The sequence below is a fragment of the Cheilinus undulatus genome, linkage group 2, assembly GCF_018320785.1.
Source record: "Cheilinus undulatus linkage group 2, ASM1832078v1, whole genome shotgun sequence".
NCBI lineage: Eukaryota > Metazoa > Chordata > Actinopteri > Labriformes > Labridae > Cheilinus > Cheilinus undulatus.
Genome location: NC_054866.1, coordinates 42853554 through 42878117, shown reverse-complemented (window position 1 = coordinate 42878117; position 24564 = coordinate 42853554). Strand labels below are relative to the sequence as shown.

The 24564-nt window shown below is 40.2% G+C and overlaps 1 protein-coding gene across 1 annotated transcript in view; it reads left to right on the top strand.

Moving 5' to 3' along the window:
- The window catches only part of cog6 (component of oligomeric golgi complex 6), a 42703-nt gene that overhangs the window by 658 nt on the left and 17481 nt on the right, over positions 1-24564 (top strand). Inside the window, exons 2-9 of the mRNA XM_041797764.1 lie at positions 1-144; positions 348-419; positions 2233-2291; positions 13672-13783; positions 14995-15077; positions 15314-15384; positions 20163-20256; positions 23919-24047. Coding sequence (XP_041653698.1) covers positions 1-144; positions 348-419; positions 2233-2291; positions 13672-13783; positions 14995-15077; positions 15314-15384; positions 20163-20256; positions 23919-24047 — 764 coding nt within the window. The remainder of the gene's footprint in view (positions 145-347; positions 420-2232; positions 2292-13671; positions 13784-14994; positions 15078-15313; positions 15385-20162; positions 20257-23918; positions 24048-24564) is intronic.

Here is a 24564-nt window from a genome sequence, read left to right as displayed (position 1 = left end):
GAGATGCTGGAGGCTCTGAAAGCGCTCTCCGTGTTCTTCACTGAAAACAGTCTCCGCACCAGGAGAAACCTCCGTGGAGATATAGAGAGACGGAGCCTGGGGATCAACGAGGAGTTTGCACGAATATTTAAGGAAGTTAAAGAGGTAACAGTGAGATTTGCAATAAGGTTTTTAACCTTTACCAAAATGTGTGTTCAACCATATATTTATACAGTGAAGCAGGCAAATATAGGGACTGTCAGTGTTAACTGAGGATTCACTAGCAGCAAAAACAGAGAAGGGAGACTCATGATAATTTGATTTGTGATCCACATTACCTAAATGTTGTAACTTTAAATTCTCTACAGGAGCTTGAAAGTGTTCATGAAGATGTCCAGGCCATGAGTACATGCTGTGAAGAAATGACCAGTAGATTAAAGGTACACTTTATCACCCCTGCATCTTTTTCAAACCTCCCACAGTTTTAAATGTATTCAGCAAAGCTTAACTATAGTTAGAATAGATAACTTGATCTCTGCAGTAGTATACAGTGGTGTGAAAAAGTATTTGCCCCCTTTCTGATTCCTGAGTTTTTTGCTGATTTATCACGCTTAAATGCTGCGGATCATCAAACCAATTTTTATATTTCACAAAGACAACCCAAGTAAATGGAAAATGCAGTGTTTGAAAGATTATTTGATTTTTAAAGGGGGGGGGGGGGGGGGAAACCAAACATATCTGGCCCTGTGTGAAAAAGTAATTGCCCCCCTTGTTAAATCATGAGTTAACTGTGATTAACCACAGTTTATGAAAAGCTGAGTTAAAGTTCACTGGCCACACCCAGGCCTGATTACTGCCAGATTTGTTGAATCAAAAGGTCACTTAAATAGAAACTGTCAGACAAAATGAAGTAGGCTACAAGATCTCAAAAAGAAATGCATCATGCCATGAGCCAAAGAAATTCAAAACAAATGAGAAAAACAAAGTGATTGGAATCTATCAGTCTGGAAAAGGTTACAAAGCCATTTCAAAGGCTTTGGGACTCCAGCAAACCACAGTCAGGGCCGTTGTCCACAAATGGAGAAAACAAGGAACAGTGGTGAACCTTCCCAGGAGTGGTCGGCCAACCAAAATCACTCTGAGAGTGCAACCATGACTCATCACAAAAGGTCACTAAAGAACCTAGAACGACATCTGAAGACCTGTAGGCCTCACTGGCCTCAGTTAAGGTCAGTGTTCATGACTCAACCATAAGAAAGACACTGGGCAAAAATAGTACCCATGGGAGAGTTCCAAGGCCAAAACCACTGCTGACCAAAAAGAGCAAAAGGCTCGTCTCACATTTTCCAAGAAACATCTTGATGATCCCCAAGACTTTTGGAGAAATATTCTGTGGACTGACGAGACAAAAGTTGAACTTTTTGGAAGGTTTGAGTCCCGTTACATCGGTGTAAAAATAGCACAGCATTTGATAAAAAGAACATCATGCCAACAGTCAAAGATGGTGGTGTCAATGTGATGGTCTGGGGCTGCTTTGCTGCTTCTGGACCTGGACCACTTGCTGTGATTGATGGAACAATGAATTCTGCTGTTTACCAGAAAATCCCGAAGGCCAACGTCCGGCCATCAGGATGTGCCTTCAAGCTCAAGCGCTCTTGGGTTATGCAGCAGGACAACGACCTAAAATACACCTGCAAGTCCACCTCTCAATGGCTAAAGAAAAACTAAATTAAGGTTTTGGAGTGGCCCAGTCAGGGTCCGGACTTAAATCCAAGTGAGATGCTGTGGTGTGACCTTAAACGGCAGTTCATGCTGGAAAACCCTCCAATATGGCTGAGTTAAAGCAATTCTGTGAAGAAGAGTGGGTCAAAATTCCTCCACAGTGATGAGAAAACTCATCACCTGTTATCGCAAACGCTTGATTTCAGTTATTGCTGCCAAGGGTGGCACAACAAGTTAGTAGGTTCAGGGGGCAATTACTTTTTCACCCAGGGCCAGATAAGTTTGGATTTTTTCCCCCCTTAAAAAAATTAGATAATCATTCAAACACTGCATTTTCTATTTACTTGAGTTGTCTTTGCTAAATATAAAAATGGGTTTGACGATCCGAAACATTTAAGTGTGATAAATCAGCAAAAAACTCAGGAATCAGAGAGGGGGCAAATACTTTTTCACACCACTGTAGCATTTGTATTATTTTAAGGATGCAATGTTTACATACAGTCTTCTATAACGGCTACTTTTCTTCAACAGGCTGCAAAAGAGCAAACTCAGGACCTCATAGTAAAAACCAACAAGCTGCAAGGAGAAAAGTGAGTAGAGCCAACAAAAGCTTTTGTGTTTAAACATGTGTTCACAGTTCTCGACAGAAGTAATCTTGCAATATGCAAGACTTATGCTTATTTGAAATGAGGTAAAAGTCCAGTCCCATTGTATTTTGTATTTCTATCTCCTATTGGCAAAACTAGAACTGTCTTTTATTCTAAAAATTCACATATCACCGAGTTCAAGGGTTTCCTTAAATTACTTATTTGCTTTAACCTGTTGAGTCTGCACCAGTCAGATACAGCTACCTGCTACCTTTCCTGTCTCTCCTTACCTATCCTGTCTGAATAAAGGCAAAAGGCCAAGAAGATAGCATTAAAAAAAATATATAGCTTAAACAATATACCTTGAAAAAATGTAACAAAAATGGAATCTTTATGTGTAACAGCGCGTTGCTGGTTGTTCTAATGCCCACCAAAGATCAAGCTCAAATCTCTAGGCACACCACACTTATAACCATGCACAAATAGCCTCTTTTACATGTGTTACAGTATCCCTAGAAGTTGTTAATTTGTAATAATTATGCATGGTTGTAAAAATTCCCATGGGACTCCTAAACTTGCTACATGGCACACCAGAGTACCTTGGTAAACCATTTGGGAACCCCTGTTCTGATGAATCGTATGGATCAAATTCTGTACCCGCCATCGTTCACCAGTGGCTGTGGCTCCCACATGCGCAAGGTTTTAATGTCCGCACTTGATCCTCAATAAAACTAGTTATTTTTTTACTGTTTGGTTCCACCACTTGGATGTAAGGTATTTGCAGAGCATAAAATCTACACCAACTGAAATGTTGTTGCATAAATAACTTGTGGAAAAATTCTTTCCCTCCCAAATATCTGAACATTCTAACAGCAGGAAAATAACTCCTGTTAACCGCCATTAACCCACAAATTTTAATGAAAATGTACGTCACATACATCAAGATTATATGAACTGTAGCTTACACCCTTAATCCACAGTCAGTGGAGAAATAACAACAGTGAAAGTGAGTGGAGAAATCTTCAGCTAAAACATAAGGTGTTTTAACGCTGATCTACTTTTATGAGGAGGAAATTAAATTCACTCATGGAAAACAACAGAGCAAGAACAAATCAAAGTCATCGTACATTTTGGAATGCAATCTGTCATGGAGATCGCATTGCTTGATGCCACACTGCCAGTTAAATCCTCTCTTCTTTTTCACCCTCAAAGCTATCCTACCTTTTAAAACAACACACCGTTACAGTAGATGTAAGATTACAGACGGCTACAGTAGATGTTATATTTAAGTGTTAACTTTTGGAACTTTTTCAGCTGGTGCAGCTCTCTAAATATGAGTGATAATGAGTAAATCCTGCCTTAAATTATAAATTACATTCTAACTAGGCTGTGTAACCCAGTGATGATTTTGGAAATTAATCGAGGGACTCAGTTTTAATTTTAATTATTGCAAGCAAAATTGGGAATCTGGCTTTCATAGGGAAGTCACCAAAATATGAATTAGGACCATAATATGAGGCTGCCAACCCAGACTCATAAGAGAAATTTAAAGAATGTCAAGAAGATCTTTTTGATTGAATGGAAACTTTGTTCTAAATTAAATGCTGAAAGTTAAAAGAAGTCTCATATCGCCTTTTCTCCACTTATCTTTTCTGAGGCTAATAGGCATTTTGGGAACTCATCAAATGCATTCCTGATAGGCATCTTCATCAGTCCTAGCCCAGACATCATCATTTCACTCTCTTTGGTGTCTCATTTCAGCAGAGAAATGATCTTTTTTTCAGTTTAGACGGGTTCCCAGACCAAAAATGATAAAAACACTTCAATCAAAATGCACAGCAGGAGCAAGAGTGCACTTAGCAATTCATAAGCTTTTGTAGCACACATGCAATTTGGAAAATTAGATCTTACGTAACATCTCATACTTTATTTTATCGGTACAATGTCATCTGACATCTGCCAACTGAGGTGGCTTAATTAGAACAAAGCATTTCTTTGAATATGATTTACTGATGGTTTAAACTGTGTGCACACCTATATTGTGACCTGCCAAGTCAGGCTACAGTAAACTTCTAGTCTGTGAAATGCATGCAGACTCGCTTTGGTGTCAGAAGTTAGAGAGATTTGGTGCAGGGCTAGAAGAGCTGGCAAGCATATCTTATTTTTGATGAGAAGGGATAAATGATTCATGAGGTTGATGAATATTTCTCCTGAAGTTGTCTGTTTGCATAAGGAGGGCAGCAATCATCATAAATGGAGCCTCATTTGTTTTATTCGTCATGTCCTGTGATGTTTGGTCTTCAGATAAACATCAAAGTAGTCCCTGTTTACACTGCAATGCTCCCTGATCTCATTGAAGCTAACTATTTAAACTGGAGAGCAGCCCATCAGCATGCTCTTGTATTTGAGTGTGTGCATTGAGATTTGCTGACAACACATATTAGGAGCTATCAAATATGCAGATTCAATATATACAGCTCCCCATGACATCGAGTGAAGTGGAACTGGTTGGGGTATCTTCACCCAGCTGCATCTCTTTGAATAATGATAGATTTGGGGGTTGAAAGCCTGCCAATAAGATAATTTAGGTGTCATTAATCTGTGAATTTTGGCCCGCAGAGTGTTGACAGAAATGTGAAAATAAAACACCCGCTCCTCTGCACCGATAGCTGGGGATTAGGGTGGGGCTCATTAGCATTTGTGGCGGGTGTGACCCCTAGTGCTCAGTGACCTTGTGATGTGACATAGAGGCAGGGGCAAATCTAATGTAAATTTCTGGCAAAAGGCAGCACTGGCTGCTGTGATGTGTGGCTTCAATTCTATGCTCTGCTGGCACAGCTTCGGGACCTCCTTGATGACAAGGTGACAAAGGAGGGGAGGCAGCGAGATTGAAAACGATGGAGAAAAAGCTCTGAATCTGAGAGCAGTGAAAGACATCAGTGGGGATAAAGCCTCCAGTGCAAATGTTCAAAAAGTGAATTAATATCAGTCATATCTCTTTGTGCAGGGGGCTTGTTGGAGGCAAGCGGTCAGAGGTTTTACATGAGTACCACCCTGAGTGCCCCCCTGCTTTTTTTCTCCGTCTTTGCATAGTGGTTCCTATGGGACCTGCTGTCCATCTGCATGACATTTTCATTCGCAGAACGACAATGACCCCACAGCCAGATGGGATATTGTCTGCAAGCTGGGCTTTGACCTTGTCTTCAGCTATTTGGTCTCAGAAGAGCTGCCAGTGGAAGTGTGTAGTCAAGCTGTCCTCCTTCAGCCACCCGCCACTCGGCCCGCTGCACCACACCGCTCCTGTCTTTTCAGGTCACAGAATACTCTGCAATCTGGAGCCAGTCTTTTTTTATTTTTCCCTTGTTGACAAGCATTATAGCAGTGCTACTTTTGCAGCATAATCCTACATTTTGTAGTGATAGGGCAGCTCTGCTGAGACTCTACAGTCTTTCACAGCCCTGCAGACACTCCTGATGTGTATTTACCGACAGAGCAGGCCTGTCCTGAACTGTTTGCTATCTTATCTGACCGTGTCACTGTGTCATTTGTCGGCTTTAATGAAACTGAAAGAAACGGCAGATTGCTTACAGCATGTAGAAGGAAAGCTAGGAGCAGGGAGCCAATGAGAGTGAATACCCTGTGTTTGTCTGCCGCCTTTCAGACGTGCTGCTCTTTGTTTGGGGCTGGCCCTGTTCAAAGAGGCTGTCAGCAGGAGCAGTAAATTAGTGTTGTGCGTTGTTCCATAATGAAACGTAACGCTACCCACCTGCCCTGACCGTGTGATCTTTGCCTTGGCGTGACATGTTATCTGCTGAACAAGTTGAGACATCTCAGGAGCGGATGTTTAAATTGCCTGTGTGTCAGCACAGTTAGCTGAAGTGGTCTCACTGTTGGTGGAGCTCTTTTAGGACTGTTTGGTTGCATAACAAAGAATTATGTTGATACATCTAGAAACCACAACTAGGATTAACCTGCATTTGGACTGAGCAGCCACTCATTTTGATTAAAGAAATCCCTACAGTATAGATCCAAAGTTACACAGGTTTTATAGAGGTTTTTTCCCCTGCAAATAAATGAAATCATTCAGTGATGACTTCCGTTTAGGTCATTGAAGAGCTCTAAAGCCCTGAAGAGAACAATCAGGGACATTCACAGTGTAAATGACAACCTGTGTAAAATGACACTTGAGCTTTATTGAGTCTCTGCTGGCTGTTAATGAGGGTATGGCCGTGAGGATGCCTTTGTGTTGTGTGATGTGACCGGCTGTGACCGGGCCCTATGATCATTGGTGCGTGCCTAACCAGCAGCTTTGTGAATGCCAAATTTCCACGCAGGCCATTGAAAAGGCTCCTAATAGTTTTAAATGGACGATTGACTCACATAGTGGGAGAGGATATTCCCAAGTTACGGTGTGATTGTACCTCTGCTCTCCAAACTAGATAAAAAATTTGAACTGTCAATCATTTATGGAAGTTATAAAGTTTTAAACTCTTAATAACAGCTTGTTGGTTTGAAATGTAATTTACAGAGTTTTAATAAACACAGCTCAGATATGATCAATAATTTCACTGTTCCAGTTTGACAGAGCTATTTATGAGACTGTGCTCTGTTGTATTGCTTGAAGGGTTACTGTACCCACAGGTCTCCACCCACTGCATAATTAGGAAAAATCCTGTAAAGAAAGAAGGACGTGTGATCCAGGAGTTGCACAGTGACATTGATTACAGGGCGTTGATGCGCTTTTCATTTATAAATGCTATGATATTAATTAGTCTTAATTGAGTGTCTTTACACCGGCTTTGGCTTTGCAGCATTCAGAACTAATTTAAAACAGTAAAAGGTGGTTTGAATTATTTTCAACTCATGAAATGCAGATTAATAATCTGTTAGGAAATGTCGATATTAATTTCATTAGTGTCATAGCATTAAGAAGTCTAATTAATGTGCTGTTGCGCTTTCATTTCGTTGCTTCGACAGACAAAGTCTAGTGGCTTAAGAGAAAAAAGAGTAAAGGTTCAAACTTGTGCTGGGCAAGTAATCAAGATTCAATTTCAATCACAGTTTTAGCTTTTCACGATCATGAAGAGAAGATAATCGGGGTTACTGTGCAGGATTACTTATTTTTACTAGTGAGAGGTCTTACATTTAAGAAGGCACATTGAATAAGACAAGTCTTTGTTTTTTAGCAGACCTCATCTGATTTTAATCTTTGTTTTTTGTGTTTATGCACGTCAACGTAACAGTTAATGGCAGTTACAGCAGTGCTGCCCATAACTTGTGTGTCAGCCCTGAATGTGAGCCAAACTCAGAGAAGAGCCTTCAGTGCTAGGCTGGCCACACACTACAGGATTTTAAGATATGAGGCAAGATTTGCCTCCCCAGATGATCCTTTGGGGCATATCCCAACGGGAGCCTTGTCGCAAATGATAATTTGTCTGAATAATCCTCGTGTATGTGTTGTGTCAACACGATTGTCTTACTGCTCCAAATCGCGTCGTAGCCTCCCAGACTCTGAATCGATTCACTTACAAATTACGATCATCAGCCGGATCATACGACTTTCCCCACCCATAACCATAAACACAACTGTTACTTCAATCAAGCCAGGATCTCGTTCTGAGTCTTTCCCTTGTTTTATGATTTTTGCTCCACCAGTAACGAATCCAAGGCAGCCTGTTTGGAGGGACAGCAAGAGGATATTGACTGACATTTGTGTTTGTTTGTTTTTTTTTTTTTTCTGAAGACACGTGATCACCCGAGGTCGCTTGAAAGATCGTTTGAAATAGTCATCATGTCTGCGGTCTCCCACGGTTTTAAAATCGTTTCAGATTTAAAAACCCTCAATCCCCTCTCTTATTTTAGATTGATTGCAGGGATTAAACAAAGTCTGTACTGTTGTAAGATACTTACCCCTGGTCTACCAAATTGCCCACTTAAAGATTGGTGCAGTCCACCCTCATTTAACAGGTCTACACCTGATGAAAAGTATTATTCTGCTTTTTAATAGTTAAGCTGTTTAGAATCAGTTCAGCACACTTGCAAAAATGTGCTATGATCAGTATCACCATATGTATACTTATAGAAAGGGGTATTACATCTTTATCCTATTACATTTGACGTTTCATAAACAGTACATTAAGTTATAAATGCAGCCCTGGTCTAATATACTGGGGGAACCTCCCATACCTTTTATTTTTGACTGCTGTGCAATAAAGGTGCTTCAAAAGGTCCGAAAATGTCTACATCTGATTTTTAAACATGTTCATTTAATTGCTTTTTTCCAGTATAAGCAGTGTCTTGGTTCGATAAGTGCACGAGTTTCAGATGTTGTAAAATTTACGAGTAATTGTGTTTTATAATTTTGATCTCAGTACCAGTCAGATTAATCCTGAGTATGATTTTTCACGAACTGAGGAGCCCTAATTCAAACACACATGAGGAGAAAAACCTGTCATAAACTTTTATTTTAAGTCATCCTATCATGTCGTATTATTCAAACCTGACCTCATTTAACTTTGCTCTTCAAGAGCAGCCTCGCTCATTGAGTAATTCTCCTCTGAACCAGCAGCCCAGAGCCTCCATGCTTGTCTTTGCAGTGTGGCGTTGCCAATCCACTCCAGCATGCTGTCTCTCTCTGGTATTCGGTAATTGCAGTCTGGAGAAGAATGTGTCATGTCCTGACAGCGCTGTAGAAAACGATCCTGCTGCTCCACTGTTCCCTCGCCATCCGTTGCTCTGCTGCTACAGCTTTCACAATCCCCCTCTCCTCGCCTTGTACAGGCGTGTGCAGCCTGTCTGTTGTTGTGATTTACATCCTGGAGGAACAGGTCTGTCACTCCTGGACTTAGCATGAGAGATTGGGGGCAGGTCTTTTCTTTCAGAGGTGAATTTGTTGGAAAGTTAGAGAGGTTTTACGCTGCTGGTGCTCCCATTTCTGTGAATTAATTCACATTTGACATTTCCCTTGATAGAAACCTCAATAGTTAGGACGTTTTGAACTACTGCAGCCTTAAAATAAAACTCAAGAGGTCATTTCTCTGACAGGGAATGAGGTATATCTTTTAATTGCCAGTGTAATGGTTATACCCAAATTGTGTAAATGTGATACGTAATTACTGATAACAACTTTTAAAGGAGCTTAGGTGCTTTGAATTGTAATATCTCTGATTGAAGCATGAATACAACATTATGAAATCAACCCCTCTTATGAATGCAGTGAATAAAACTGCATAATAATTTGGATTATATAAATGGTATGTAGGCCCTTTTATCTTAGATGATATATGTGCTTGTTTTTCTGTTTTTCCACTCTTGTGAAGATAACTCAACATTTTTAATGAAAGAAATCCTTTGTTTTCACCACCCTTCACAATAGAGCAGATGATCCAATTAGACTTTTGTATCATCTCTGCATAAATTTGCATATTACAGATAAAATCGCCTTACTCGAGACAGCTATAGCTTTGAGAAGAGTTTACTTATTTCTTATCAGTTTTGCTCATGTGATGTGTGAAGGCAGGCATGTTTAATAGAAATAGATTCTAAATATATACATTACCCGGTATAATTAATGACCACCCTATCGTTGCTTGTTATTTTGTATATCACTTTAATTGTGTTGGGATATCAGGTAGCTTGAGTGTTTCTTTTTTTATTAGTTTATTCCCAGCAGAACAATGGGTTATGTCTCAATCTGTTCTCCGTCAAATTTCTCCTCTTTTAAAGGTCATTGTTTTTTGTACACAAGTGTCTATTTAATACACAGATGTAATTATCATTTGCTACTTTGCCTTGATGTTTTTTTTATACTGCTAAAACTGTGTCAATTGGACTGACTGCCTGTTTGAAACAGTCTTAAGGTATGAAAATGCCTTTTTTAAATCCTCATTATGTAAAATCTGCCACCAGCTGGTTCTCATTGAAAACAACAAAAGGTGACAAGTAGAGACACGCTGCTCAGCTCCGTTGCTGATTTATTGATTTCAGCAGAGAAAGTTACACTCCTTAAAGCCTGGCACACACTGAAAGATGTTCAAAATCTTAGCTGATTTTGAAAAAAGAGACCCTAAATATGATTACAACTAATGACAAATTTAACTGTTTTGTTCATATAGTGTGTGGCGTGCAATGAGATAACTGACACATCAACAGACCAACAGTCATTCACCAACAACCAGACTCTCCACATCCAAAACTCCAAATCTTATGTGACTTTAGGGTACACAACCCAAATGTAGCTAGCTGTTGGCTGATACCAATTATTGCCTACCATTTCCTACAGCCAATCAAAGCTCTTTCTCTCAACACAGCTGCGTATTTGAATATGACATACTTCTCACTTATCCCTACTAGCATTAACACTGATGCACTATGCTGCTTCTGCTGGTAAAGCTTCACCTCCCCCACCCCAGCCTCCTCTTTTATAGCTTAAAGCTTGTTGCTCCTTCATATTTAGATTCATGCTATTATGGATTGGTTGCTCCTGAAATAATTTCATTGTTTTCAAATACAAACTTTCATAAATGTATCTATCCGTATGGAGATTTCCAGCTCTGCACTCTCTGAAAAGTCAGTGCATGCCACAGGACTAACCCAGGGAGCTTTTGAGCAGAGCCATCTCTGTAAAACTGTATATCCATTTTGCAATGAAATATTCAAACACATGACAAGGGGGGCTCCTGACTGAATGTAGATTATAATATAGAATGATTTATTTCTTGAATTTTTTGAAGCCAAATAATAATCGCATATTAAATCGCAATATTTGGGAAAAAATCTCAATCATATTATTTTGGCAAATTGTTCAGCCCTAATAAACACTCATGATGCTGCCACAAATCAACTAGTTGTTCCTCCATTTCTGACATCCATCAAACGTACTGCTTCATAATTACTATCATTGCCATCGCTGTGTTTGTTGTGCTTCCTCCTCTGGTCAGTTTGCTTCCTGATTGATTCCTGATGCATAACAACTAAAGTTATTATGTTAGGTGAGTTATAAAGCTTGTTCTCTTAAGTATGAGTGTTATTTTATTGTCACATATAATACTGCTTTGTCCTCACGTCCTGTGTTTAGAGACAGCAGGGTGTTTTTAGAACTACTTAGGACATAATGAGTTAGAGAATAAATATACCATTTTCTTTACAGGGCTCACCAAAATTATCACAAACCATTAGTTTCTCACAGCAATGTTAACTTTAGGGCTCTTCGGTCTGTGATTGTGTATGTCTGCTCATCTCTGCATATAAAGTCATTAGGAATAAACAGAAAGCCGAGACTTTGTTCATGCGGTTTACTGCCACAAAAATCACTCTGTTATGTAACTTTGATTTACCTGCTTCAGTGGCTGGTAGGTAGAGCAAATTCATCCAACACTGCTCAAAAACATTCCTGTTTTGCTGGTGGCGGGTACCTGTTTCCCGCCCTACTATGTTTTTCTTCCTGGTTCGTGCTGCAAGCTACTTGCAAAAGGCTGCCTTTAACAGCTTTTCTCCTTCATTACATGAAATTCATTCATGAAACCAAATCAGTAGTTACTATTAAGTAAAAACTCAGTAAAAAGAACCATTTTTATTGAATGGAGAAACAAAAAGTGAGCAATGGAGGTGAGCAAAGCGAAGCAGCACATCTCTGCAAAGCTTGGAAATGTCTACTGGTGCCACTACATTGGGGGTTGGGGGGATGGGGGGATGGAAATATGTGGGAAACCGGGTGACAGACCACACCGCTGATGGCAGAGAATAATCATGGTCAATCGCAAGTATGCAGCACAAAGCATGAATGAGACACAGCAACAGAACGGCAGCCTGCAGCAGTTCACCTTTCCTTATGCAGCAGTCTCCAATGTAGCACTTAGCATTTCCACTGCAGCAATAAACATGCTGTGTTCACTGTGACTGACTATTATAACAATACGTATTTCACTGGCTTTGAAAACTGTTGGAAATATTTGATGTAGCTTTAATACTTGGGTAAAAAATTACACAACATTGGAGTACTGATTTTAAAATGAATATACACATTTCAGTGTGAACATTGCAGGTATTGTGTATTTAAAGAATAGGATAAAATTAAACACACTACAGTCTGTTCATTGAACTAAATGTGATGGCTTCTCTGTGGGACAACAAAATCTCAACACTTGAAATACAAAGCCACCTCAACTCTGTGGGCTTGGCTGAGCTGCACAGAGAAATCCTAAATCATAGTGTCCTGTAACAGATTTACAACCGTTTACTTCAGCTGGCAGAGCACAGCGTGAGAAACAATGGTCAGATAAATGTTGGGTTTGTCTCCACCGCACAAACAAGCCAGTGATTTACTGACACGGCCTTGTCTCCTCAGACAGACGGAGGGAATTTAGACGAGGTAGTTTGGATGGAAACACGGGACAGAAGGAGGACTCGCTCTTTCTCTGCTATCCCATGACAGAGTTCCCTGTTTGACCGGGACAGTTGCCATGGTCACTATTGTGTCAGTGACACTGATAGTGATCAGTCTGCTGTTATTGATAGTGACAAACCTGGCCGGTATCCGGCTCTTTCTTCCTCCTTCCCTTAGTTATTTTCTCACTGCTGCATATGATGTCTTTACTCTGTCACACCCTGCTGTCTCACTCTGACTTCACTGTCAGAGAGGCTGTGGAGTTTGACTGCCATCTACTGTACCTTTCCATTCATTACAGCTTGTTGACAGCTCCCCCCTCTAATGTTGAGTCAAAATACCGAACTTTGTTTCCATGCTGATAGATCTTTTAAATTCACAGAAAGAAAACACAAATGCAGTGACAAAAACTGTGATAAAACTTAAGAAGAAAAGAGGAATCTGTAAAGATAAAAAGCGAAGAGGGCCTTGAAGAGAGACAAAATAAAGGACGGCTCCAAATAAAGACCCATTTGAGCTGAGCAGAAACTCAATGACAAATCTGTGGGTTGAGAAAACAGTGCTTCAAACTAAATTTTGTTAGAACGATGGGAAAAAAGAAATTTTAATTTTTAATCCGAATTTTTTTTTATTTCCTTGTGAAAGAATTTATTGTCATGAAAGTTTTAAAATCTGATTTGTCAGAGCATGAAAGTACAAAATGAAAAGGTAATTGGTCCATTCATTCTCAAAGGAAGAGTCAGCAGCAGCAGCAGCCATGGTTGTTTGATCCTCAGCCCCTGTAGCCACATGTTGAAGTACCCGTGGGCAAAAACTGAACCCCAAATCTCTCACTGCTGAATCAGTGGTGTATGACAGTTTCAGTGTTTATGAATGGGATCAGTACTGATGGACATTTTTCCCAGCAGCTCCAACCATCAATGTGTGAATGGCTAAGTCTGACCTCCAAATTCATAATCATTCAAATCAGTCATATCTCGGTCTTCTCTTTCCCCTCAGTCACCGTCTGGAGGTGAGAGCTCAAGTCGCTCAGGCTTTCCTTGCCAAGTTTCAGCTTTCAACTGAAGAGATGGCCACACTGCGAGGGGCTCGGGATGCAACCATAACCGAGGTAATTCTTTATCTCTGTCTGCTAATGAATGTCTAAGATCCTCCCCTCTGCACCCACAGGATGTCAGGATACAATATCAGGTAGAAATTAGTCTCTTGATGATCTGTAGCTTTCTTTCTCTTCAGTTTTTTACATTCTGAGACTCCATTAGCAGAATCCTTTTTAGTTTAAGAGTGCTCAATCATCTCACACTGCCAACATGCTGCTACTGCGTTTGCTGAGTTGTAACATGTGGTTGGGATATTTAAAGCCCATAAGCTTAAATTCTAAACAGATTTATGGGGATTTTTACCCTTTTCTGCCATCTGCCCCCTCATTCCATATTGTAGTCTTTGGTAGATGAAACTATTTTCAACCCCCCTTGGAAGGATATATTTTTCTTTTCTATTCATTGCTTTTGTAGAAAATCTAGATTTTGACGATTTTCTTTTGACCTCTTTCCCAGCACCCTCCAGGCTTTGTCCCACTGAGTTGAGGCAGACTAGTTGGAAGCACCTCGTCAATGTAGCGGCTTTTTCTCCCCCTCCTCAACACAGCTTATCATAAAATCTGGTGCATAACCTGCACTTTTCACACCCTTTTTTCTTCTCAAAGTTGGCTGTGGCTTATATACCAGGATGACACATACCAGCATAAAGTGCTGAGACATGCGACATTATGACCACAAGTGCATGCAGCTGCTACCATCACACACTGAAGAGCAGTTAGATGGCAGCCTCTCCTCTGTGCAAAACACATGAAAGCATGCTTGGCTTTCATTTGGAGTTTCACATTTGATTATAAGTCACAAAATTTGCGTGTTCTTCTTGCTGTGAAAAATGGCACCTATTGTTACAGCTAGCCTTGCTGAACCCCCTGTTAGGCTCTCCCTAGGGGTCACAGGCCTCACTTTGGAAATCCCTGCTGTATTGATAACCATCAACACATTCTGAAGAAACAACAAAGAGTGGAAGTTCTACTTTACTGTAATACTGATTTGCACATAGATTATTAATAAAGAAATAAGGAACAACCCCACACTGGACGTCATGGTTATATTCATGAATATTGCACGATTACTTCCAAATGCTATCCTTGGAAAAACAACAGAAAATAGTTCCAATTAAAGCTTTTATTTCTGCTGTATCTTAAAGAAACTTCCATTGACTTCTGCCAAACCTGACAATCATGTTTCTTCTTATTTATTTATGTGTGCATCTTTCATTTTCAAGGATTTCTTCAAAGCTCTGGCTCGAGTGAAGCACATCCACGAGGATGTGAAAATCCTGCTTCGAACCAACCAACAGACCGCAGGGTAAGGTGCTCTTCTCGCTCTGTAGTTTAGCTCTCTGCTTCACTGCAGACAGAGTAAAATAACTCTGATGTCTAATGCAGAGATTCAACTCTTGTTCTGTTCATGACGTTTATTTTTACCTGAATAAAGAATAAGTGTGGAAAAAAAGCTTCATCCAGGTGTGGTATTTATGTCACTGTGAGGGCTCTGACACAGTGCTGCAGGTTATGGGTATTTAACTTGTGGGCTTCTTCCAGGTTAGAGATCATGGAGCAGATGGCCGTGTTACAGGAGACATCGTATGAGCAGCTCTATCGTTGGGCTCAGAGTGAGTACAGTACACACTGTTAATACCAAAGCAGGAAACTTTGACCTTTGTGTTCAGAGCCTCTTTACTGCATTTGAACTTGTTTGGTACAGTGCTAATTCACACAACTGAGAAAGTGCAATTTGTAGATATTGTTTAAATCAAAAAAATCAACTCTAAAAGTAGAGCCAGGGTTTTTCCTGAATGTGAAAGAATGAGGTGGCCTCCAGCAGATTTCATGCCACCCCCAGCTCTCAAAGATCTAATGTCAGAAAAAAACTGTTATTTTCCAACAAGCATTGCACTAGGTGGATGAGGTTAACTGCAGTTTGCGGTATTATGCAGAAGGAAGCTGTGCTTTGTGTGTTTTAACTAAAGTCACAAACTAGAGGAGACTTTGAGCATTTAAGGATTAATACGGAGCTTTCTTCTGCACCTCTTCCTCTCCACTGAATGCCTTAGGATCAGCATGCCCCCATGTATGCATGCAATGTCTCTGCCACATGTGGGCTGGGTAGCATGCTACGATTATTTAATTCATATTTCAGTAATATCCTTTCTTACATGATAAAACCTCAGCATGTTAGCATGTGATTACAAAGACTGAGCATCAGTCAGATCCATCACTTAACAGGAAATATAGTTCCATATTGATAATAAGCAGATATAGAATAGGGCTGGGCGATATGGCCTAAAATTGATATCCCTCTATGTTTTTGATATATCCTCGATACACGATATATATTGCGATATTTTGAAATGGCCTCTCAGCGGCTGTATTTAATTCGGCCCCAAATGACACTAGTTTGGTGATAAAAATATACCTTTCTATTGGATTTCTAATAAAACTGTTTGCAGAAAGTAAAAATCAATATAAAGTCAAATTTAGCAGTTTTATTTTGAAAAGGATTTTATTCAATCTTTTACTAATAAATCAAAAATACATAAATCATGAAATACTTGGTCTTTTACAATGCATGGAAAGTCCTGAAATGTTTTCTATGTTATCTTTACTATTGCTGACTATAAAATGATTATTTTCTTCATTAAGGGTGAAGCAAACCTACACAAAACTCACCAATCCTGCATGCAGTAAATGGCCAAAACCCTGCAGTCTTATCCACCATTCAGGCTCACAGCTGTGATTATATTAGTCCATTATTTGTGCTGATGAACACTGGACAAGTTTCTGACAAGTTCATAACATGAGAGCGTATTTAGACCTTATTTAAGAAGCTCTCCTGTGTGATCATGGAGGAAAAAGCTGGAGGCAGGGACACTTTAACTACTTATTGCCCGCGTTTTGAACTGTAAGGCTAAGATATGTCTCCGTTGTTGTGGAGATGTGGATCACATTTGTCCTTTGCTGGGCTGTCTTCTCTCTGACCTGTACAACTCTGGCAGGGAGTTTTCTGCAAAATGCTCGCGTCCAGGCAAATCCCGTACTCTGGCTTAAGTGTCTTTGGAACAACTCTGGGCTCATGTCTTTAGCAATGTGTTATGATACTGCCGCCGTTATCTCGGAGTCATCTTGCGGCGTATTTTAACAAATACCGCGTGACTTTGACCTCTTCCTTTTCAAAGTTGCATGACTGCTCAACGCTGCAGATTCAGCGCTGTTTCTCGCTGACTGTCTCAAAAGTTAGCTAACCCCGCTAACTAGCCACGTTGCTCTGTTTACTTTCCTCTCCCTTGCTTCTCGCCACTGATGCGCATGTGCAGAGGAGTTTTCTGGATGGGCGGAGGAGAGAGGGGAGAGAGAGTGAGCTCTCTGCTGTGAGAGATGCGTTCAGGGACAATGGGAGAGGCAAAACTCCAGCGAGAAATGCATGTTGATGGCTCAAAACTTGCACATAATTTATACTCAAATATTCACAATATATCGAGTATCAAGTGAGGGAAGAATGGAACTGGAGATCGACGTGTGGATAGGTGCGGTGTCGGCAGTGATGCGGTCTCTGCATCGGTCTGTCGTGGTGAAGAAAGAGCTGAGTCGAAAGGCAAAGCTCTCGATTTACTGGTCGATCTATGTTCCTACCCTCACCTATGGTCATGAGCTGTAGGTTGTGACTGAAAGAACGAGATCACAGATACAGGCAGCTGAAATGAGTTTCCTCCGAAGGGTGTCTGGGCTCTCCCTTAGAGATAGGGTGAGAAGCTCGGCCATCCGGGAGAGACTCGGAGTAGAGCCGCTGCTCCTCTGCGTTGAGAGGAGCCAGATGAAGTGACTCGGGCACCTGGTCTGGATGCTCCTGGACGCCTCCCTGGCAAGTTGTTATGGACAAGTCCCACTGGGAGGAGGCCCCGGCGAAGACCCAGGACACGCTGGAGGGACTGTGGCGCTCAGCTGGCCTGGGAACGCCTTGGGATCCCCCCGGGAAGAGCTGGACGAAGTGGCCGGAGAGAGGGAAGCTTTCCTGCTTAGGCCGCTGCCCCCGCAACCTGATCTCAGATAAGCGGAAGAAGATGGATGGATGGATGGATGGATGGATATTCGCAACATAGTCATTTTATACATCGTAGGTTGCAAAAGCGGTATACAAAGAGTATACTCGATACATCGAGTATACTCGATATATCACCCAGCCCTAACATAAAACATAATCAAATATCCCTTAACCCTATTTAATGAGGCAGAGATGTGAACGATGTGAAGCAACAGCTGAATGAAACAGTCAGTGATTGTAAATATTTGTTTGATATTTCATTTTCTTCCAGTCAGAAGCTGCAGCTGCAGGAAACTTCTCAGTTTCACTGATTTTTAAAATGTATATTAAACAAAGAGTGATAAAGTAAAAAAAAATACTCGGATGACACTGCTATTGTGGCATGTATCAGAAATGGACAAGAAGCTGAATACAGGGATCTGTTAAGTGCCTTCAGTGACTGGAGTCACAAAAACTGCCTCCTACTTAACACCTCAAAGACAAAGGAAACGATCATAGATTTCCGCAGATCCAAACCCCCTCTTCAGCCAGTGAACACTTGTGGCATGGACATCGAGGTGGTGACATCGTATAAATATTGAGGTGTACACCTGGATGGTTAGTTGGACTGGTCTAAAAACGTAGACTTCATCTACAAAAAGGGGCAGAGCCAGCTCTTTTGCCTGAGAAGACTCTGATCAATAGACATTGGCAGTAAGATGCTGCAGATGTTTTATCAGTCTGTGGTGGCAAGTGTTCTGTTTTATGCTGCAGTCTGCTAAGAAGGCATTGTAAAACACAAGGATGCAAGATGTCTGAACAAACTGGTTAAAAAAGCTGGCTCTGTGGTTGGAATCAAGTTAAACTCATTGGAGGATGTGGTAGAGAGATGCACACTGAAGAAGGTGGAGGCCATTCTGGGGAACATGGATCATTCACTTCATACCACCCTAAATGACCGAAAAAAACAACAGTGGTGGACAGCTCCTCTCTCTTCGTTGCAGGACGGAAAGATATAGATCTTTCATACCATCAGCAATAAGACTATTTAATTCTACCATAAACAGATGAGATTCCAGACAGATGAATTTCCCTTTGGGGATTAATAAAATTATTATATTGTATTGTATTGTTTTGTAAAGAGAATGTTAATCCTTGTAGGAACTTAATCCAGAAATTAACTTAAATTGAGTATTATAAAAAGTGTGGATGTTTGTGCACTTTGGGTTCCCATACATCTTGGACTTTTCCTGGAATTTTTTTCCAGGCACACATTTGCGACCCAATGAAAACAGCTTTGCATCCCACTTTTAGGTCCCCACCCACCCATTGAGAACCCCTACTTTATGCTACGTGAGGGGGACTGATGTAGCAGCTGCGACTGTTATGTAGCAAGTTAGTGAACGTGAAATATTAACGACTGAGTCATCACCATTTAGAAGTGACATTGCTTGTATGTGTTAGTAGAGGTGATTTTTTTATGATAATTCATACAGCCTATCTCAAAGTCTGTCATGCCTTGCCAAGAGATTCTGTTGGATATTTCAGTGTTTTTCCATTTTCTTTTGATTTCTGCTTTTGGCTCTAACTGAATATAAAACTTCTCTTTCAAGTGTGAGTAATTGCGTGTGTTGGCCTCATCCAGGGACACATGTGACTCATAATCTCTGTCTGAGTTTCGCCAAAAGAATACCAGAAACTAGAACTTCCCTCGACTTAGCCATGTGTTTTGTCATAGGAATTAAAATGGAAATAAACCATTCAGATCACAGAGACCTCATTTGTGTTATTGGACATCAAAAAAGTCTAAAACATCTTCCTAACCACACATACTTCTGATTCTCATTTACTGTGGCTGACATTTATTTCAGGAAAGTAAGAGGAAAGGTTAAGTACTTGTAAAATACATCACCTTTAAGTTAAAGTGTTGGCTTTTTATAATCTCACAAAAGTATGCTCACATTGTCAAGAGTGCGACTCAGATAATTTAATTTAAACATCTTTTTCCTTACTGTTTGACTTGATTTTACTCACATTAAATCAGATCCAGCAGGAGTGGAGTGTGCTGAACCATTTTCTCCAAAACTCTGGAAGACTGGTCACTGCCTGTTCATTGTTTTATTGTTTGTGGTTAAAGTACACTGACTTCTTACTCATGGGAAAATATGACCAAAAAAAATTTCCTCTTTTTTTTGTTTGGTCTTTCCTTCCTTTCGGGGTTGCCATAATCGAAAGCACTTGCAACAGTGACTCAAGGATAACACAAGAAAAGTAATTAGAGAGGCTGTAATTCCTTTCTTTGTCAGTACAGTTTATCATGATGTCCTGCTCCTAAAGACACATTTTTTGTCCTATTTTTTTCTTTCTTTAAAGATGAATGCAGAGGACTGACCCAAGAGACCTGTGACATCAGCCCTGTGTTGACACAAGCTATGGAAGCCCTGCAGGACCGACCGGTCCTTTACAAGTAACAAAAAAACCCCACACAAACTCTTTCAGACCTGCTTTATGTGCCGTCTCTTCATTTTCCCTCTTCTAAACTCCAGTGTCAATGTTAAGCTGCCCTTAATGGCTTTAGAAGCTATTAAACCTTAAAGTGCTGGGTGTTTTAAATGTCTAAAATGAAAGGTAAGACTGTATTCTCTGTTCAGATAAGTTGAAATGTTGGTTTATAGCCTTAAATGTGTTTTTGAAAAACTCCTGCTTATTGGTCTTTGCCATACAGCTGCAGGCAGCCTTACTGACATTCACCAAAGGAGCTTAAATTCACAAACGCATAAATGTGGGAACTTCTAGTGAAACAGATTATTTTCGACCTAGTTTTAAGTTTGTAAATGTAGAGGTTCCTGATTTAACAAAAGAGCAAATTAAAAGAGTCGCCTCTATTCAGCAGAAGAAGAAAGCACCGATCTGCTAAATTGTCACTGACATAATGTTAAAAAAGTAACAACCTCCATCTGCAACTTCTAATGGAAAAGATTAAAGGAGCATATGATAGGCGTAGATTGTGCATCATAGTTTTACCTGACAACCCTGGCTAGCTTTTTGCTGCCCACTGGTGTGCAGAGTTGAGTTGTAGGAGCCAATATTAAGGGCATAAGAGGTTTCATAGCATCTGTCCTTCACTAGAGCACAACTATCTTGTTTTTATTGCAAATATAAATTAGAATCATCTTTGTTGTCATTACACAGGTTGTACAACAAATTTGCTGTGCAAATCCAATACAGGAATAGAAGAGAAATAAATAGACAATTAAGACAGGCTATTTGTAGTAAAGCAATAGAATAAAACAATCAAAAACTAACAAAATAAAAAAGCAGCAACAATGTGCTGGATTGTAGTGCAATTTATGGGTGAAATGCTACATTATTGCTGTAAGCGGGATTACACAGAAGTTATTCCACATTTAGTTATTGCACAGATATATTGTTGCATATAGGGCTGGGAAATTTATCGAATATTAGATTAAATCACAATATGGCCTGCTGCGATTTTCAAATCACAAAAGGTGGAATATTTCATTGACATGAAATTTGTGTCAAAATACCAGTTTTAAACTTTTTTTTTTGCAGCAGCAGAGATGTTTTGCATGACATATGCAATCATTCAGGTGCCATATTTTTAGAATAGTCTACAAAAAAATCCTACCTTCTTCATTTTTGTATCATCCTGTGTTCCATACACAATATTGGCAAAATACATGATAGATAAAAGATATGCAAAGAAAAGGAATTTTTGTACCGAGTGCTGAGGAAACGCCATCTTGAGGTTAGGTTAACGTGTAGAATAAGATGTCATCAAATGAAATAATATGAGATAAAATAGAATTAACAGATGCTGTAACTCAGGGAAAAACTAAAATAAGAAAATAAAGGGCTTAAGGAGAACTTGGTGAAATATGATAAACTACTATGAGATAATTCTGAAGTTAAAACAGAATAAGATAAAACCTACATTTCTAAAACAGATTAAGTTGAGGATATTAAATTCAGGTTAAAGCCAGACTAAAAAGGTAGGTCTTAAATCTGCTTTTAAAAACATTAATATAAGGCGTGGCCCTGCTTGATAAAAATAAGCAAAGAAGGGCTGTCAAATTGTTAAATTTGCATCTGCCATTAATTTAAATGTATCTCCCTCTTTGCCAATTTTAAGATTCCACTATTTTTTTGCTTAAACCCTTGTTTTGTGTCATTTCAGTTTTTTGTTAATCTTATACTGAGGGAAACATACTTCCTGTTTGGATATAGACCTGCTTTTATTTTTAGAGAAAATGCGAACTTTTAAACATGCAAAGCTCCAGTCTGAAATGTTTGTGCCCAATCTGAAAATAGATCTGGCCAATCAGCATCCTTTGAGGAGAACTGGGCGGTAGCTACAGGCGGGGTTTAGTCAATCAGGACGCTGGTACTTTGGCTAGCACTGGTGTAGCAATTAGAACTGGGTTAGGGTTACAACCAAAGCTTCTCTTCACATAGAAGATGCCTCGACACAGGTTTTATCCAACCACGAGATCTGCTAATCGTTGACTGCACTGCGCCTCTGTACCAGTCTCAGGTTACCACTGGAGCTGGGCATGCTTACTTTCCCATTTTGTCTTGTCGCTCTGATTGGCTTGTAATGAAGGTGACAGACAAAACACTTGTCCAATCACCTTATGAGAATTCTTTAAAAAGTGCTGCCCTTCTTAAACGCTTGGTATGGGAGGTTCCCCAGATTAATGTGAAATATATCCATGCAACATAGATATGAAACAGTCTATCTGGTGTGCCAGGGTAAAGGAACTTTAGGTGGATCCAAAATTCTGACATGAACCTAAGCAGTGAAAAAGGAACTTGTTAGAGATTAAAAAAGGAATAAGGTGCAATGTTTGATATCATAAGGTGCAGATGATTTTGGCTTGTCCACTGAGCTGCCTGTGAGTTTCTTCATGTGAAATGAGACATTAAGGAGCAGTGGTAGACTTTTTTAACATCACTGTGACTGCAGGGAGACTTTGCAGTGGTTTAACCAAAGTGTGTTGAGAAGGATAATAAAGCATTAGATTAATGCAATTAAAAATGAATGCATTAACTATAAACCCTGATTGCATTAGAATTAATGCATTTATGCTGACAGCCCTAAAACAAAATTAAAGTTTTTATATTGAGTAATGATTAGAGGTTGAGTCAGAGATTCTAGAAAGCGACCAATGCAATGACAAAGGGGCTCAACAAGGCTTAATAAAAACAATGTGCACTGTTAGCAAAGCACAGCAAATTTTGTGAGACGACTTCAGGATAAATGGAGGACTGGCAATGACACTACGACAGATCAAACAAGGGCAAGAAAGTATGATGAGTCGTGTCTTGCCACTGGCTTCGCCTGTAGGGATGTTTTTCAAAAGAGAGAGCCACACCCTTTCCTTTTACCACATACATCCTGCAAGACATACGTTTTTCAGAGTACAACAGTTTACTTTTATGTGTTGATGTTATGGTAGGTGATTAGGGGAAAATATTAGCCGCTAAAGGAGGTCCTGGTGGAAAAAAAATTTGAGAACCACTTGGTTAAGGCATCATCAGGTCTGATATACCTTTAAGTGCTAATCACTGGCTCTAAAATGATAAAACTGGTAATGCCTTGACTCTGACAGGAAATAAAGTGAAAACTGCATAAAACCGGTTGTGCATGACTTTTCATAAGGCTAGCAGGTTTTTATGAGGCTGACTGGGAGTCCATGAAAACAAAATCAATCTAATGAAAGTTTCTCACGTTACCTCAGGATGTGTTTTCATGGCAAACCGTCCTTCTGTCTGTCTGCTCTCCCTGTCATGCACCTGCCTCAGAGCCCACAAAGAGTCCCAAGGCCGTGCTCTGGCTGTGGATGTTGAGGCTGAGAGCGTAGAGACTGGTGTTCCTGGAATCTTAATTCAGAATTATCTTGTGTTTAGTCTGTCACAGAGGCTGCCAACGCCAAGTAATCAAAACAACCCTGGAGTCTTTCCTTTTGGGAAAGCTGCCTGCATTGTTGATGTGTGTCAGTGACTGACCTCTGACAAACAGTCTGCAGGAAAACACAGAGGCTGCCATCTTTTCACAGGAGCTCAGGGTGTTGAAGGTTGCCTTTTCTCTCTCCTCTGTTTGGTCAGGTACACGCTGGATGAGTTTGGGACTGCACGCAGGTGTGCCGTGGTACGAGGTTTCATTGACGCACTCACGCGTGGTGGGCCAGGAGGAACGCCCCGCCCCATAGAGATGCATTCACATGATCCAATGAGGTGAATCACCAATTCCAATAATGACTTTAACCTTTATTACTGTATGAGAACAGACCACAAACCATAACTATGGGGAGCTGAATAGCTTTTTAAAGCCTGAATTTGTTACATTTTTCAGTTTAAAGGTACAATACGTAGAAATTTTTCAAACCAAGTCTAAATTAGTTTTAAAAATGACAAAACCTTTATATTTTTGCTGTTGAGTAGCTGTAACTGGACATGTCTTGTCATGGCTGCTGTCAGCTTCTTGTTGTTATACTGCCAATCCCATGGCGCACATGGCCTAGTGTATGTGGGTGGCCCAGGTTCAAGTCTGGCTGGTGGCTCCTTTCCTGCATTTCTCTCACCCTGTTTCTGACTCTATCAACTGTCCTCCACTCTGAATAAAGGTCCAAAATATATCTTATGAAAAAATACTGTCAAGTTTCTACAGCCACAGATTTCATCTGAAGTTAACACAACAAACTTGTCCTTCCACTCTGTTTATGAGCTGTGTTTGAACACATCCCTCAGACTG